The sequence below is a fragment of the Caloenas nicobarica genome, chromosome 5 (assembly GCF_036013445.1).
Source record: "Caloenas nicobarica isolate bCalNic1 chromosome 5, bCalNic1.hap1, whole genome shotgun sequence".
Classification (NCBI taxonomy): Eukaryota; Metazoa; Chordata; class Aves; order Columbiformes; family Columbidae; genus Caloenas; species Caloenas nicobarica.
In genome coordinates, this window is record NC_088249.1 from 63,180,641 (window position 1) to 63,199,434 (window position 18,794).

At 35.4% G+C, this 18,794-nt stretch overlaps 1 protein-coding gene across 1 annotated transcript in view; it reads right to left on the reverse strand.

Annotated features, from left to right (window-relative positions):
• The window catches only part of LUZP2 (leucine zipper protein 2), a 170,081-nt gene that overhangs the window by 9,462 nt on the left and 141,825 nt on the right, over window positions 1–18,794 (reverse strand). The window contains exon 10 of the mRNA XM_065636680.1: window positions 101–187. Within this exon, the coding sequence (XP_065492752.1) occupies window positions 101–187 (87 nt within the window). The remainder of the gene's footprint in view (window positions 1–100; window positions 188–18,794) is intronic.

Sequence of the window (18,794 nt, forward strand, 5' to 3'; positions counted from 1 at the left end):
ACCAGCTTGACTAGGAAAAGTCACATTGATAATTTCCTAAGGCATTAATATTTTCATACAGTCTAGATTAGACCCTGATTTCTAGGTGAGCTAAGCTTACATCTTGAGAATCGCACTCCTGGATGCTCTGATTCTCTTCCTTTCTTGAGGCCACGTGAAGATTCTCTTTCTCTGCTGAAGCATTTCTCTAGACATAGGAAAAAATAAAAAATAAAGTAAAATAAACCAGCTAATATAAATAAAATTTCAGAAAGGTCACATTTGAAAAATCAGGATAAAAACAAGAAACCAAGAGGCCAGATATTGCAGACTTAAGTACTTTATACATTTTCAGCAAAATTTGTAAAGGGAATGTTTTAATATTTATCCTCAATAAAGTACTCTCTCGTAAAGTTATATAAGCTATATAAGTTAATCAAGACTTTCTACCTGAAAACTGAACACACAAAAGTGACTTCTTGGTATATTTTTTTGTATTTTAAGCAAAACCAAATGAAGGACAAATTAAACCACATTTTCTTTTGTGCAAACATTTCAATGACGAGGTAAAGGAGGGGAGAAAAAAAAAAAAAAAAAAAGCATTTTCTCCAACTCTTGTGGATTCTGGGAAAGATTTCAGCCCTGAGCTGAAGCTGTTTATGAACTGCTTTACTTACTTCAGTTGTCTACAGTCTGTCCCTGCTGGGACCTCACGTCATTGCGAGCTGGCAAAACGTGTTTGGTTTCATGCCCTTCGCTCACCTCCTTACACTCCAAATGGACTATTATCTGGGGCAGGTACAGGGCATTTCCTTCCACTGAAATATTGGCAGTTTTAGACATGTTTTTCCATATTTCTTGCAACTTTTAAGATTCATTTGGACATGAACAGAAAGAATATGCACTGGTTTTGTACATAGAGCCTGCACTGTATTTAAACCTCAGTATTTCTTAATTTAGATTGATAACTTCACAATCTTGTGGCCTTAGATACTAGACCACGGCATGACATGGCAAGGAATTATTTCAAAGAGAAATTATCCACAAAATCTGGAAAATGTATTACTAAACTAACTGGATATCCTGATCCATGTATCATTGCCTTTACACCACAACTGCACACTCTGCTGAGACATAAAGTAGGTGAAACTTCTGGGTGCACCATAATTTTCTGATAGTCATGAGATGATTGTTATGACCACCTTGTTATTCTTAGTTCTGCTAAAATATTTGTTTAAAAAGCATTCATCTTCCAGTGTCTAATTCGAAATCCACTAAAATGCATGGAAGGAACCTAAAGTAGGTAAGATTTATAAGTATTTCCAAAATATAACTTAAAAAAAGGGAAAAAAACCCCACAAAAAACCCAAAGCAAAACAAACAAAAAAATCACAGAAAACAAAACCAAGAAACACCAACAACCAACTAAACAAAAAATACCCAAAGGAAAAAAAAAAAAAAACAACCAAGCCCAACTCAAAACATGATGACTTATTCTTATTCTGATAAAATACGTTCCCAGAAAATAATAAAATTTAACATATAGCACTGATGAGTTTTCGTTATAAGTTTCAGATCACGAGAGATTTGGCTTCCATCAAATTGTCTGCAAGACATCTCGAAACTCTTCAGGAGGATGGGGACAGGGAACAAATCAAACTAATTTCTCCGCAAAGAAAAGTTAGAACTTCAGACACCTGTTTTGAAAACTTGAACCATCCATTCCTCATGTCACTTATACTGCACTGAATTACTAACGGATAAAAAGTTTTCAAAAATGACAGAGAGCAGGAGAAAACAAACCTGGCTGGTTACTATTTGCCATATAGTCTCTGTTTAACAGCTCTTCAGAGAGGAATTGTTAGTTTTACAGAGCAATTGTCTACTAGAAAAAGTGACGAGGAGATGGACAGATTAAAAAGATCAACGTAAATGATTGTTTTGTTAAACAATGACTGACATTTCATACACATATTGAAGGATTTGCCTGTTTGGACTGAAAGAATTATTACAGTTCTGCAAACTTAAATTTCTTCCCATTGAATAAAAGAAGCATATTTACAGTGGCTGATAGTACACACATCCACCTGATTTCTTGACTACTTGAAACTGTAAATCCATGTGGGATGACACGAAAATCAGGCAGCTTGAAGCCTTATTAAATCAGGAGAATAAATGCGCATAGTGCCTCTAGTTTCAGAATTTGATTCCTGTTCAAGATTGTTCCCTAGTAAATTATGGACGCGGTATATATACCAAATTTCTCAGCTCGTTGTACTCATTTCTACAGAAAAATAGGGAAGTTTGAGATATTCAGATGAGGCTGTAATCAAGAAAATACTTTCCCAGTGTCATGTTTTCAGATGCTAACAGCATTTTCTACCTCTAGGAAAATGGAAAACAGCAAAACGGAAATCAGGAAAATTTCCAGTTCTCTTCCTCTATAATATTCAAAGTAGTCAAGTGAAATATTACATCCTAGAAGTCTTCCCCTTTTTACTCTCCCAAAACAAGATATAACATTTTTAAATGTGTTTCAGTTTTCATACAATTGTCTTAAGCAGCAGGACCAGATTTTGTAGCAGCCTTTAAAAATCCCTTGCCAGAGCTGCACTGCTCAGACGCCGGCCAAGCTGGGAGCAGCGACGGGTCTGCTTCACTCCCTGTCTGGTTCCTAACGGATAAACATTGCATCACTTCAGCTATTGCGTAACTACCATCTCCGATTATTTTTCCACATTGTCACCCTAAGCTGACATGGATCTGCATATCCTGAGCTCTAGTTTAAAATACGATCACGCTTCATGGAGCAGCCCATGGAGGACAGCAGAACAAAGAGCATGAAGGTGTCTTGCCAGGCCCTGGCTGGGTCCTGCAGATTTGAGTTCTGTCCTGGCCAGAATGCCACAGGACTTTCTTCCGCCTTCTGGAGGTACTTTTAACCTGTAACATTTCAATACTGACTTCTTACACGGAAAAAAAAAAAATAAATTCAAAGGCTTGTCTGTTTGCTCATGATGGGAGAGTCTTTGAGGCAGACTTTGCAAACAAGATCCTTTGTTATTAAAAATAATCTCTCCTAATAAAAAATGAATATGCTATTATTTGTCTGAATGAAGTCTATTTACTAGACTGACAGCTTACCTAATAAAAATGCCATCAAGTATTCCAGAGTGAAACGGTTTGGAAACAGTTTCTGAACTACTTCCCAGCTTGCTTAAAGCTTTCTGAACCCTCCTCAAAGCTTTTCAATACAGGATTTTGCATCCAAACATTTTCTTCAAGGATCATCAACCCTTTTATCTTTTTTCTTTGAAATAACTCAGAAATTACAGCATCTTCCTGGTGAGACCTTACAGGCTGGACTAAAAACCAAGCTTTGCATTTCAGATAGTTGAAATAAGCAAAATTGTTTACAAAGTGTTTAACGCAAATTCTTGCAGACGAAACTAAACTCCACTGGTGTGCGCTTTGCTTGCAGCAAAACTTGCAGAATATTTATGATAGAGAAGCAAGCCAAACTCATTATTTCTTTGAGTTCTCTTGCAAAGTCTGCACTGGCATAAATGGCAGAGCCCAATTCTGCCTCATGCCTTTGAAATTTCCTTCAGTTATGCTTTATACAGTTTTCATTTCTAATATCAAACACATTTTCTTCTCAACACGTGCATTGTTATTATAATATCCTCAATGGCTAAATAAAATTGCAAAGTTAGGTCAACTGAACCTCATCTTTCAAAAGTGGGTTTGTTTTTTTGGTGTGTGTGTATTTTCTTTTTTTACATTTTGATATGTAGTTCAATTCTTTCCTACATTAGAAATAGTCTTGTAGGATCTTTCTTCTTCCCACGTGTTTTTTTGGCATGACTGTACAACCCTTACTCTCAAGTCAGCATTCGTCCATGTGAGATGCCAAAGTGCTATTGACAGGACCGCTTGCCAGTCAACCTGCCAACACAAATATTGGTTCTGTTAATGTATTTTTTCCTGTTACTCAGACTGTCACAGATTACTCTCTTCTGCACAAAGGGTTTCTAGTGATATTCAATTTCCATGTTAAAAATGTATATATTTAAGGATACTCATTCTGATCTAACAAGAAGATTGTGCAGCATTTTGAATGTAAGCAAACAAACTAAGCCATTTTTGGCAGAGTGCAAGTTCATGATACCCAGGGACGGAAAAGAAAAACAAACCACAACCAGTTCTATGATGATTTTTCTCTAATGATGGGCAATGTCCCCATATGCATATTCATAGCCTGTTTTGATAAACTTTAAATGCAGAAAACATTGAAGTTTGCCGAGAAACACGTATTTTGCTACTGGAGGCTTCACCGGCCCAATCTACAAACGCTCAAAAACCACCTTCAGCAAAGACTTGCCAGCCCATCTCTGGTGTGCCTGATGGCACTTTGTGACATCTGTCTGGCACCTTGAGCGAGGGCAAACTCAGAGATCCCCTGGGCTGGGGGCTACTTGATCTCCAAAGGGGCTACGGATGGGAAAGAAGCCTGGCCTGAGCCATCCCCACTTCTCAGTGCACCCAAACTGTTTGTATTTTTCTGGGAGATGTCTTATTCCTTTGGGATGGAAATGATGTGCTGTCATGTCTAGGAAACCCAAAATTGCTCAAGGATTTGTAGGACTTACTGTGAAAAACTAGAGCAGTTTTCCATGTAGCAGGTGGATGAAGTTGTCAGAGCTTTTCTGGGCAAAGTGCACAGTGCAGGAGCCAGAAATATCTCCTTTCCAAAGTCAGTTCTGTCTGACTGCTCCTGGAAACCAGGGACCTTGTCTGTATATCACACACACACACAGGCCAACTGCCACGCAATGCCTCACATATTTCTTTTTATCACCTTTTCCTTTCCCCCTCTTTTTTGAGTAGCACCATTTGCAATTACAGAAGTTCACGGGAGCATTTTGGATTGCGCAATAGACTTTTGACTCACCTTCCTAGCCCTACAAATTTCAGACATTTTAAAATAATTCTCTATTATAACTTTCTACAACAGAAATCACAGATAAATATATATTAATATGTATGTATAGCATAAAGGAAACCATAGTATCACATTTCTTTATATCATGACTTTAAAATCTTTCACAGTTTAAGTCATATGCAGAAATAAATGAGAAGTCCAATCCTAATAAAATTAATCACCCTATACATTTCTACGACAGTAGACGTAGCTACTTTTTCTCTACTGCACAGTCAATATTATTCAACAATGAGTGCGAAAGACATAGTTCAGCTTTTATTTCTATTTAATGTACATCTACTGTTACATTTATATAGGGCAATTCTTCTCAAAGGACTGCAAATCCTACAATGTACCAGATCTTTAAACTTCTACATCCAGTTTCTTAAGTAAACAGAATTGCCTTTGATTATTTATTTATGTATTTATTTTATTTGCACTGTACTCAAATATCTTTAAGGTGGAAAATAGCTGCTTACTGGTATACATTATGCCAAAACTGAGCCTTGAGCACAACAATCAGAATCTTTGCAAGTAATCTTGGAGAACCTCACTCCCATTAGAAGCAAAAATTGTTGGGAAACCTTTAACATCAATACCAAAAGACCAGAGCACATTTTCTTTTCTTCACATCTCACATACATTTGTGTTGGTTGTAGTGGAAGTTCTCCAAGATGAACAAGCACAATAACTTGAAATGGCTGAACATCCATCAGAGGGAAAGGGCTCGTTCTTTCAAATAGATCGTTTGGGATGATAGATGACATATTTAGACATTAATTTCCTGAATCATCCTTTTCATAACATTGCTACAAGTGCACAATTTTCCCTCACGTATGCAACTGCCTCCCAGCAGTATATTATGTCGGACATAATGTGTACATTATTGTTTTAAATTTTTTCTTTATTAACTGTTCTGGGGTCCTTCTCCCCTTGAAGAAACTACTCTAAAATTGAAAAGAAAGAAAAAGTCTCATTTTTCAAGAGCTAGGGAAGAGATGAAGTTTTCAAGCGCTGTTTGTAATATTTCCTCCTACACAATTCATCCAGTTAAGGTCAACCTTCCTGGGAAAAAACTAGTTACTAGCCACCTCAAACCAGTGCAACTCATCTCTGTTGGAACATCATTTCTGCATGAGAGCCAGTACGGTGCTCCCTGAGCTCCAGAGACCAGAGCAAAGCACCTTCTCCAGGGCAGCCCGGCACGATGTGTAGCCAACTCACAAATATGCTTAAAGATAAGAAAGAAAAAAAAAATAGAAGATGAAAAGAATAAGAGGCCACCTTCCTCTGGTAATATGCAAAATATATTTGCATTTACAGAATGGAGTGGTACTCCAGTGGTTGTGCTCATAGCAATGGATGCCAATTTAAAGCAATTCCCAAAATACCCAGCTAGGCACAAATAAAAAGAAGCCACATCTGTTTATCATTGTGTTCCAAATTCTGACTTTTTTTTTTTTCCAATACAGCTTATTCTTAAAGTGTCACATATTTCAGATAATTTAAATACATGTTTTCTAGTCGAATCTTAAACCAACATTTTCAGCTGCCTCATACCTTGTAACAATTGCAGTTTCTTATTTATACTTCCATGCAGTTGAGGGGGGAAAAAACCCTCATGAAAGTGTATGCAATCAGTTTTGTCAGGATCAATAAGAGCTCTGTGATGATTCATTGAGCCTCAGTGTTCAGCAGATTCGAAATTACATATTTACTTATATTTAACTGCAAACAAGATAAAGGATATGTAAGTCACATGCTTTGAGAACATTAAGCAAAAGTAAACAAAACAAAATTCTGGTAAGATTACATGAGAGAGTGCTAAAATTCCCTAAATTAACTGAAAAACAAAACTTAGAAATAGTTTTCCTTGTACTGACCTTGTGAAACCCATAAATAATAATCTACATTAAGCTGAGGACAGAACATCACCATCTCCTTGTCACATAGCAGACATGCACATGTCTGGATGAAATATATGAGACAATGAAACACTAAAGTTATTGGTGTCAGCTGTTAGGTAGGCTGCTCAGGAAAATTAAACACTAGAGAACTCCATATATCACACAATTTTGGAACCTAGTGAGGCTAAACATTTACAGTCCAAATTATAATTTAATCAATAATGACCATCATAAAACAATCTCAGTAGTTCTAATTAGTGCTTAGCGCACACATACCTCACGTGTGCAGATATAATTCTATGTAATTTATAATATCTAATATATAGCATGATATATAATCTTGATATAAATAATATATTAATTTAGGTATAAATGTGTGTGCGTATGTGTGTGCACAGGCATGACAGAAAGAAGAGATAGCACAAGATTGAGATTAAATATCACCAGTCTAATTACAAAATTCATTTTTTAATCAGGTCATGCTCATGTCCTGGTTCTTATTGTTCCTCACTAAAAAGATAAAAAGAAAATTCAAAAAACTATGATACTGAAAGGTATGTTTCCAATATTTAGGGAAAAAACAATCCGATCATTTTATAAGTCCCACAAGGTGACAGTTTCATAAGAGTCAGAGAAAGTGATGGGGTTTTTTTCTTTTTTGTATGTGTTTTCCTACATTCTCTTCCAGAAGACACAGTTAATGTTGAACAAACTGTTATTACACTTGCTGATATGTTTCGATTTGAAGGTCACTGCAATTTCTCTAGAGCATGCATTATTCTTTTGTGGAGGGTTTGTGTTTGGTTTTTTTTACAGTGCCCATTTTGTATTTTCCAATACTCTGGTTATCAGAGTAGATATTCACTTGCATAAAGGACAGTAAGGAAGCAACTGCCAGCCTTGAATGGCTCTTTTGTCTGATAATATTTCTTAATAATAATAATAGCAGCAAGAAAAAAACTACTTCTAGGTGGCTCATGAAGGCTTACAGGAAAAAACCAGAAAAATGAATAAAATAAACTATTCACTGTGAAGCTCTTGTTCCATTCTAAAGTCGTACATGTCTTGAATAGCCTCTGCAGCAGTTTCCAAAGTAAATGTTCAAAATGCCCAGGCTATCAAGTGCTCTAAATATAAATAAAGCAGAGAAACAAATGAATAACAGTTCTACTCTCCTCTTTGCAGAGGGTGGAACAATAGGATTGCTACAGATACTTTTTGAGTTTGTATGAAGGTGTCATAATCCGAGAGCAGGGCTTTAAAAGCTACTTGATTACCTACAACTTTTTTAGTTTCTACTGGTTCACCGTAGCAATTCTACATTCTTTTGATTTATGATTCAGTCTTCTATTACTGGAATGCTTTGTATGAAAAAAGTGAGAAAGTTAAAACAATAAAGGTATTTTAACCTTCGATAAAATGGTGTCTTGCAGTTTACATCTGTTATTATCACTAAAACTGCAAATACCTCCATATACCACCTCCCCCCAAAACATTGCTTATGCTTGGACTAATTTTACTTCCTTTTCACATCAATAGGGTGGAGAAAAATCACCACAGGATGAAGAACAGCCTGAAGTCTAGAACTAATCAGACACCAGTTCCTTAAGGCTCTCACAGCCAGGGAAATCTTTAATCACTCCCATTAGATCTATATAAGACCTAACAATAACCCAGAGAAATTTCAGTTTGGGTACATTGCGACAAGCTAGTTTTACCCGCTAAGATCATTCTGGCTGTCAGATTTCTCTAGCTTGCATTTTTTTGCAGCGTGCCTCCTAAAAAATTAAAACCAAACTAAACAATAACAACAAAAATCCTTTAAAGTGAAGCTTTATAGATAAGAGAACTAACCTGTGTAAGCCTAATATTTATTAGTGGTTAACTATGGAGGATATTCAAGCATGTTTGGTGTACAGGGCAATGCTTCTACTACCATCCACATTTGTGTGATGAGAACTTGGAACGTTGCAGTTCTTAATAAAAAAGACATTTGTAATTTTCTGCAGGCAATGTAACTGAAATCTACAGCTATATATCTACAGAAGTTTGATGTAAGAAAACAGTGAAATGTGAGGACAGATGGGAGTCTGACATTACTCGAAATGGCACTGCATCATAATAACACCACAAAAACCAGCTATTCAACTTTGAGGGTCGCTGAACAATAACATTTTCCAAATGAGTCCCAATTACAAAAGCACCTGTGCCCAGTAATTTCATGCTAATCCAATGAAAAATGCAACATATTTAGCGTCATGAGCCTTCATAATTTCTAATTTGTTACCTGTAGTAAGTTAGCCTATTGTTTACCTGCTCTATTTTAGTAAAGGACATAACTGCAAAGTCAATTTAAAGGACACTTGGCTTACATTCTGCAAAAATTAAACAAGTCTGTCTTTGCTAAAAATATCCAAACTTGTTGTTTGTATAGCAACCTTAAAGTATGCTAACATAAATACCAGGCTAAAATTTGTATATATGTAAGAATCTGTAAAATGAGCCCATGGAAGTGGAAATTATGTCTTGTCAATAAAAAGCAATACAAGATTTCAGTATTATCAGCAAGCGACACTGCATTCTGCAAGAGAACACAGGAGAATTGGTAAAATATTTGCTTTATGTGATTATCTGTCAGGATTTTGTTATGACCAGGTAGGTGTTCCCATAGCTGTCTACAGCATCTGTCTCATTTTAATCATTTGGCTGATATGTAAAGAGCAGAGAAATATCTTTTGAAAAGCATCTCCTACTTTATAAGCGCATAGTGATATATGAAAGTTTCTGCCTTGAAGAACAAAAACTAAATTACACCTCATATAACCCAGTTAGGAAATTTAACAAGTCCTAGATCTCTTCTACTCCACCTCTAGGCGCAGCTTTTGTTCATCCTGACTTTTGCAAGTGAGAGAAATGCTCTATTGCTGTACAATTTGCTCTCTTTGAAGTCAACTGTGCTAATGATATGAACATTTTCTGAAGGCTGGTGCTGCCTCTAATGATGCAGCAAAGTGTGAGCTGCATAATATTGTGTATTTTGAGGACAGCTGACTGCTGGGGGAGAACTACTGATAACATCACATCAGGGGGCTGGTCCTGCAAACTCCTGGGCACCACCAGAGCAATTTCAGTGGAAGCTGAGCAGGCTCAGCATCTTATAAGAAAGGGTGGGATTCCTGTAACACATCCCTTGCCTCCATTTTTTTTTTTTAGTGCCCAAATGCAGCCTTTTTCTATGACATTCCTGTTCTGAGATTTCCCTTAGATTAATTTCCTATTCTGTCACAGATTCTAAATAATATGTTCGTGTAGTACTGCAGGATTTCAGTCCTGAGTTCAGATCTCACGGTACTACACTTACATCACTGGGTTACCATAAAGTTATGCTGCAGACATTTTTATAATTCATTTGATAGTGTGTTGTTAAGATCCACAGACAGCCTTTGCATAAATATCTCAAGAGAAGTAGATCCTAAACCCTTTGTTTATATCATATATGCATGTATATGTCGTTGGATATATTTAAGAGAGTAAAAGTATCAATGCTAAACTGCTTTCAAGGCAATTTATTGCACCCAATACGCCTAAACCTATACTACCTAGATAAACGGAAAAGTAGAATAACCTCTAAAATGGCCAAGAATTACATTTATTACTGAAGGGTCTGTGTAGTTGGCCTAGAAATATGATTGGATTTCCCAGGTAGCACATCAAGACTTTCTTGAGTTATTGTGCTGTTAAAGGACTTAGTAATGTACTCCTGGCATCCACATCATTAATCAATGTATTTAAATTAAAAAGTTTTAATTTGTTTCTCTAAGGCAAGCAAGAGAATTGAGGACAACTTGAGAAATAACTAGGTTTAGACCTAGTAAAAGCTATATCTACTTTTCATATCCCATAATTATTCAAAGGATCAGCTCTGTGGAATATTATTTTTGTTACAGACCTGATGCAAAGCACATAGATATCAATATTTTTCTAATAATTTCTTTAAAGGCAGGATTAGTTCTACTATGTCTTGCTGCCTTACACTAACAAAAGTGTCCCTCGAATCTGATTTCTGAGTACATTTTTGAAATCCAAGACAGAGTAAACTTCAGCATGACTTTCAGGGTCTTCTATGACTCCCTGGCAACGTATTACATGAACTTTATTTCCAGGATATCTTTCTAAGTATAAACAACAGACTTCAAAATATTTTTCCCCAGTACAGCTTGAAGACAATAGTCTGAGTGTGCAACTTGAGGCTGCAGAATCTCTGATGCCTCCTCTCTGTATTGCCAGAACACTCTGCTTCTGGATATTTTACTTTCTACCTACCTGTACTGTCACCTGCAAAGACCAACCCAGATTCATAAGCAATTTAGCGGTCAGAGTAGCTGAAGAGTTACAAAGACAGAGATACACAGCACTATCTGACTGACCTCTGCAAATCAAAGCCTCAGGGTAGCTGCACATTCCTCATCTAGATAGTGTTGCTCATTAAAAACAAAAGAAAGACCACAACCAAGCCAAAACAAAAAAACCAAAACCCCCAAAATAGCAGTCAATTAAATTTAAGAATATTGTGGTAAAATACAGAAATAATTCTATCTCTAAACGAAGGCCAATATGCTTTTAGGCTCTAAGCATTTGAAGTGACTGAATACATTTTAGACTTCCTGAGACCCCACTTGTATTTAAAATACAAAGTTTGGAGCAGATATAAATCAGGATAGCAAGTAAACTGCAGTTAGATACCTACCACATCAGTATTCTGCATTTCTATAGAACTCCTAGTCATCTATTAATCTGCACTTTGGGGGAAAAAAAAAAAAAGAAAAACAACAGTAAAAACTTATTCAATAAATAATACAATATATACATTTTAATTTCTAAATGATGTATTTGGAGATAAGCTGGGTTTTTTAAATGTCTTTCTAATAGAGATCTAGGCTTTCCGGCTGTGATTGAAGATCTCAGATCAGCATGTGTGACACAATACACTGAGCAGACTGCAAATATCCAAGCACGGTGTTATTGTTTGAGGATGAGGGGGTCACCTTGACCAAGTTTAATTGCTTTTGGCACTTATGTAACACTTTACTGCCTTTCAACAGAATTTTTATGCAAGTAAGTTTGCTTTGTAGATTATTTCAAACAAAAGATAGCTTATTTGCTGCTTCTGCTATTTTTGGCTATAAATTTATATTGAAACAATTTTATGCAAGTCTACTGAGGCTCATCTAATCTTAAAATCATGTATTTGAGAGGTGGTGTTTTCACTTTTTTCTCCCACTTGATTTGCAGCAGGAGTTAGATGCTATTTTCTATCTTTGCAGTTCTCTAGGTCACCGCTCTGTCACATCATGACAGAAACGTGAAGGAAGATGAACCATGGAATCACCAAATTGCATAAGTTTTTTTCAAATGTCTCATAATTCAGAACTACAGTTGTGCAAAACTTCAAGATAGTCCAAACTATGATATTACATTCACAACCAGAAATGGAGGGGAAAAGGGAAGGCAGTTGGTTCCTCCAAGGTTAACGTTTGCACAACTGAGCTCAAGTTCTTGCCCAAGTACTGAGCTAGAAGTACTCTGGCATTCATAATTTTTCGGATGGCAGAGGATGCCAACATGTAAATAATTAATTTGTAAGGTACTTTAGAGTCACTGTATCACCCTGCACGCCCTTGGTATTCGCTCAATAGTACAGCAATTTAAAATGAATAAACAACAGAGAACCATTGGCTAAACTCTGCAAAAAAAAAGATGAGTGTGACATGCTACTAAAGATTTCCTTTTAAACCTTTGAAGGGAAAAGAACAGCTATAAAGTCATTTTAAGTACAGACAATGAAGAGTTGCTTCTTCTGCACCCATCAGTGTCAGAAATGTAATAGTTGTTCCACTCTGTTCTGAGCAAGACCTGAACCTGCACAATTACTTAAGAGTTGGAAGAATCATAAGTTATTCTGACTTTGATCTTTAATATTAATAAAGAAATAATCAGTCACCTAAACAAAGGAATATTTATATGAATTGGCTGATTCATGTTGATATGAATCAGCTGAGAAGCCGGACCATTTCTGTAAGATGTGCTATCAAGAAAGGAGTGTGTTCAAGGACTGCGTGTATAACGATATAAGAAATTCATAGTGTAAAGCAGCTTTCAGTCATGCCAAAATATTACTCCAACATGGTATTAGAGACTGGGGGCAGACAACAGAAATCTATTTTTTCAGTGGCCCAGTTACTCATGAACACTTATGTCTAATGCCAGAATGCAATTAGTGCACTTGATATAGATTATTTCACTTCAAATTTATTCTAATAACCATTTGTTTAGCAGTAATTCTGAATATCTATTGTAAATATATCTGTAGCTAGAACAACAAGAAAAGGAAATAGAACTAATTAGGTTTGAAAACCAGAAGTTTTTGTTGGATCATCATACATAATAATAAGTATTATTAGAGAAAAAAACATGTTAAGATGTATATACAAGTCAATTACCTATATTACATTATACCTAAACCTAAAATTTCACATCTCCTTAATAAGAGCTAAATTTTATCATCATTTTTACTTAGAGAGTGTGCAAGTTTGAATACCTAACACTTTGTAGCATGTAAAGTTCAAGGATGGGTAGCGAGATGGATATGTAATCAAGAGTCCAACTACATGTATAAACACACCTTCTACTTCTCTTCATTTTTCCACCACTTCTAAAGTTTTTAAATGGGCTGTCCTTCACTGCAAAGGAGAAAGTATCAAAACTTTGTTTTATAAAACTATCAAGATACATATGCATCTTAAGGTGGGGTTGGTTTGTGGGGTTTTTCTGACGTTATATTTAAGAAACCGAAACAACCAAACATTGCTTCGATAACAGTTTTTTCTACAGCCACCATGAAGGAAAAAGTAATTAGCTGTGGGATAATGAACATTGCAGAACACTTCTTATGCTTCAGAGCAGCAATAATACACAGTGCTGTGGGATAATGAACATTGTAGAACACTTCTTATACTTCAGAGCAGCAATAATACACACTGTCAGAAACATGCTTTATAGGCAATTAGAGGCTGCCCAGATGAACAAAGCAGCTACTGCGGTTACAGTCACAGATGTGAACATCTGTATTTTCAGGAAGACGAAGCCAAAGACGCCTATCCCTGGAAGAGTTACAGACCCCAGGAGAACCAACTCTAGTAGAGCTGGAACCCCTTTGAGCCACGAGTTGGGCTTCATACATGATGTAACTTAAATCAATGCTTTTCCTTTTGAGACTTTGACCTTCTTTCCCTAATCATGTCTTAAAAGAGTCTTTCTCATTGATTTAAGAAAAGGTAGGAACCCTGGCAGAGGAAGCTTTTCCAAAATAAACTCTGTCTGCTTCTAATTATGTGTTTAAGTCTCTTCTTATAAAGACACTTGTTCTCACAAAAAAATACCTGACAATATGATTACCATCATGACCACAGTTCAACCAACAGAAATGAGGACTACTATTTTTCAAAACATATGAGAAAACAGGATTCTATAAATAATCTGTAAACTACCTCAAAATATTTAGTAATAAAAAATATTCAATAACAATCTATTATATGACTCCATTTTTTTACCGCTTCAAACATTCAATTTAAGCACCATCCATTTAACTTTTAGGGAATATGAACAAATATGGGCTTGATACCAAAAGTGTTTTTGATTGAATTGAATGTCTGCTTTTCCGTTATATGAGAAGCACTTTCCTTCAGACAATGTTACTTTCTCGTTGGCAACAAAATATTTTTTTTATTTATTTACATTTTATTTATTATTATTTTGACATAAAATAATAAATTTAGAATAAGGGGATGCTTAGCAATTCTGGAAGATGATGAGACTTCAGGTGTAGGTCAGTAAGTGATTTCTTAAAATGCTCAAGACTAAATTGAACTTGAATGCCTTGGGTTTATCCCTAGTCCATTCCGAATTTCTTACGCTTTATGATTCAATGCAATGTTTTCAATTGAATTGCTAAAAAATTCCTACTAATAACCAAAATGCCCAGAGTAAATTGATATTTCCTTTGTATTTTCCAAATCACATCTTTGCTCTAATCAAAGAAAAAGATCGCTTAACTATCTCTAACATTTCCCACTTGGTTCCATACACCCATATGAAGTGATACTTTGTAACAGTAGATTAGTTATATATATATTGTACACAGGACACCTGCATTAATAATTTTCAAATAAATCTTTAATATATCCTTGGGTAGCAAATATCCCTTGGGAGCACTTTCACAATTACATTCAAGTTTGCAAGCCACTTAAAATTATTAATTAGATGCTCTGCAGATTTCTTGTCTTTTTTTACATGTGCTAATAAATCTTAAAAGAGGTTTACTAGTGTGCAACTGCAAAGGCACATAAATTCGGTTTTGTTTTCATTGTTCACATACACATACTCTTTGACAAAATATGTAACGAACACCTCAGCTAGGAAAGTCACAAGATAAAACAACACGTTGCTACTTTTCTGCTAAGTACAACTTTAACTAAAACTAGAAATAAGTTACATTTTCCCAATCATCTCCACTGTCACCAGGGGAAAGGAAGAGAGAAAAAAAACACTACAAAAAAACTTCACTTGATATGAGATATGAGTAGGTGAGGAAAGGTATCTCGAAAATAATAACATCTGAAAAGTAATTACATCTTCTCTTTCTCCCTTCTGATAGAGAAAAAGACAAGTGAGCTTGTCCAGAAGCTGCTGAACATCCCAGCCTGAGGCTGCTCTTGCATGGGGGGGCTGGCTTAGACTGAAGCGCAATATCAGAAGATGGATGTAAACCATCTCTGCTAATCCTCAGGTCCACACAAGACCATTGGCCATACCTCAAAATATTTGTTTTATTTTAGTTAAAACATCCCTTAAGAAATTTGAATTTTCTGTACTGCGGTGACCCACAGTATTTTTCAGACCTATTATGTACTAGATTGTGGGAGACTTCATAGAAACATCTGATAAGACATTAATTAAAAAAGAAGATATTTGGAGTGAGACTTGAGAGTATTCTTCATACACAGGCAAACTGACCTTCAGTTAACAGCCACACAAAGTGCAGTAATAAGTGGTTACCAGTTACCTCTTCAGCCCATTAGCCCGTTGCTAATTGCAGAATTGAACCCAGGGGTAATGGGCCGGTCCCGCTACTTACACTCCGTAACAAAGAGGAGTGAGGTCAAACAGTTAATAAGTGAAGATAATCATAAAGATTATGTCACTAAAACTTGAAGGGAGAATGATATTGGTTTGGGGTTACGGACTAAATAAGAGATGCCAGGTGCTTTTTTTCCAATTTCCCTTGATTGCACTCAGTGGAAAAAAAAAAATTCTCCTAAACTAATTTACTATCAAGATAATGTGTTAATAATGAAGACTTCTTTAAAGTAAGTAATAAAATCAAAGAGCTTCAGCTTTCAATTTAATGATCTCTGGTGTTAAACATTTTCCAGCATGTAATAAAATTTTATTAAAAATTAGTCACTGACGAAATAGGGCTGTAGAAAAAGCTCCATAGAAGTTTTCTGAGGCACCAGCAAAAACATACTCAATCTGAAGGAAATTCTGGAAATAAAAGATATGAGGAAGAGTTGCAATACTCCTATAAATCATCATTAACAATAATACAAAACTATGGTTGGCATCTAGTTGATCATAATGAGAATAAAAATCTATAAACCCAAATAGAGCTATAAACAGCAGAATAGGAGAAAATAGGTCATGCTAGTCATGCTTCTGCAATTAAATTACCTTTTATCTTTTTAAAAACAAATTTCTTACTACATTAGCCTTACAGATACTCATAGTACCTCAGATTTCCATGGTAAGCACGTATTCCTTACTGTCTTTGAAATTAAATTCTAAAACAATGGATAGTGTCATTTTTCAATGCTATTTCATTCTCAGAATGTTTATGTGTCAGGAAAGTGTTATATGATTGCATGTCATTACTGCATAGTACAAAATGTGGCTGACTCTGCATTTAGTAATTGCCTCTTTTTTTTTTTTTTTTAATTATGGTTTTCCAATCCCTGTGCTGAATGCGATGATCTACAGGTCACTGAAACTGCAGGTGTCAGTGATATCTCATTAACTCTGGCAGAAACAGAATTTGATATAACAGAAGTAGAAAATCGCTGAGGTATCACAGAGGCCAAATTCCTACGGCTTTAATGGAGCACAAATCTATTCACTGCCCCCAGTGCTATTGCTGTTCACTTATAACTGACCACAGATATTGTATTTCATGCCCTTAGGTTCAACCTCTGTTTCCTCTGATAAAGTTATCAGGATGCACATTATTTTTTTCCCCTCAATTGTGAGCATAGAATTAATTTCCACATAAATCTGAGCATGCCATGCTATATCTATGTTGGTTTATAGTATCCTGGAGCTCAATGAAATTAAAAGTTTTGCTCTATGTGTTTCTCACAATTACATAGAATTTTCATTTACCATAGCAGTCAACAAAACAAGGTTAATTTTGGTTTAAAACTTCTCATTGTTTCAAGTCTAACGTTATATTTTGCAATTTTTTTGAAGCAGACCCTTTAAAAAAGCTGCCTCAGACAATACTGGATCCTCTGCTCTCTACACGGTCATTTTATAGGAAAAGGAATAGTATAATGAGCTTTCTTATTCTGAAGTTTAAAGAAGGAATAGATTTCAGAAGAGACTACTTTGCTAGACAGAATGAGAGAATAATGCTGAAAAGTGGTAAGTTAGGAGAGATGATGAGGAGTATTTAGCAACAAAGAATAGGAGAATGAACGAAAGCAGAGAAATAGAGGAAAAAAAAAAACTTGACTACTGGAGTTTTCTCTGCCTTCATGGTCTGAAATACCAGACAGATGCAGAGAATGATTCAGGCAACAGCAAGGAACTATGCAGCAAAAATTAATGGAAAATTGGAAAAGAACAATCACTAATATTTTACATTATAAAACTTTGTTTTTCCAAATTCACGAAACAGAGAATATGTTACCAAGAAGCATATACATATTGTGAATTTCGGATATCTGATTCATTTCATTAATAGCTTTATAAATTCAGACTAGCATCTTTTATTTTTCAGAAGTCCATTGGCTTATCTTTCTGCCTCTGGGGTGGGGCTATTACACACAAGATTTGGAGTGTCTTCTGACATAATGCTGTAACGTCAGTTTGAACTGTAATTCCTAAAGAAAAATAACTTCCAAGTTAGGTTTCCAGCATGTTATACAGAGGTCACCCTGAGTGAAAATAATCAGACATATGAGAAAATCTTTCAGTGTCTTTATCTTATCTCTAAGGACAAAAATATGTCCATAATTATATTTGTGTTGTTTCACAGGTTCTTGAGCAAAGGCTTCCCGATTGCTTTGTTCAAAGGGTCAGAACCTTCATTTATACTGGAATATTATGATAAATTATATAAACGGTAATAGCTCTGATTTTAGAAAACAAGAATTATTTCCTTAAGTAATTTGTTCTGATTTATGTATTTTTCTTGACCTACAAAGGGAGAGAGATGAGATGATACATTGCTACATTCAGCTGGTTAATTTTTCATGAATCTGAAGCTATGCTTTTAGTTTTCTGGGATCTACAAACACACTCTTAGAAGACAATTAGAAAAAACTTTTTTCAGTCTTCATAAACCTGGACCCAGTCCAACCTACACATTCCAGACATTTCTTCATTCCTTCAAAATGTATTTGTGCATTTTGAAGAAATGTACACGTAACTAAATGTCTTTTTTCAAATTTCTAGTCAATTATACAATTATAATATCCTACAGTATCATAATTAATATAAATGCATAACTAATATTTAGTACAAATAATTAACTATTGTATTATTATTTTATATAAATATTTATATCAATCATTTCTACTTTTGCAGAA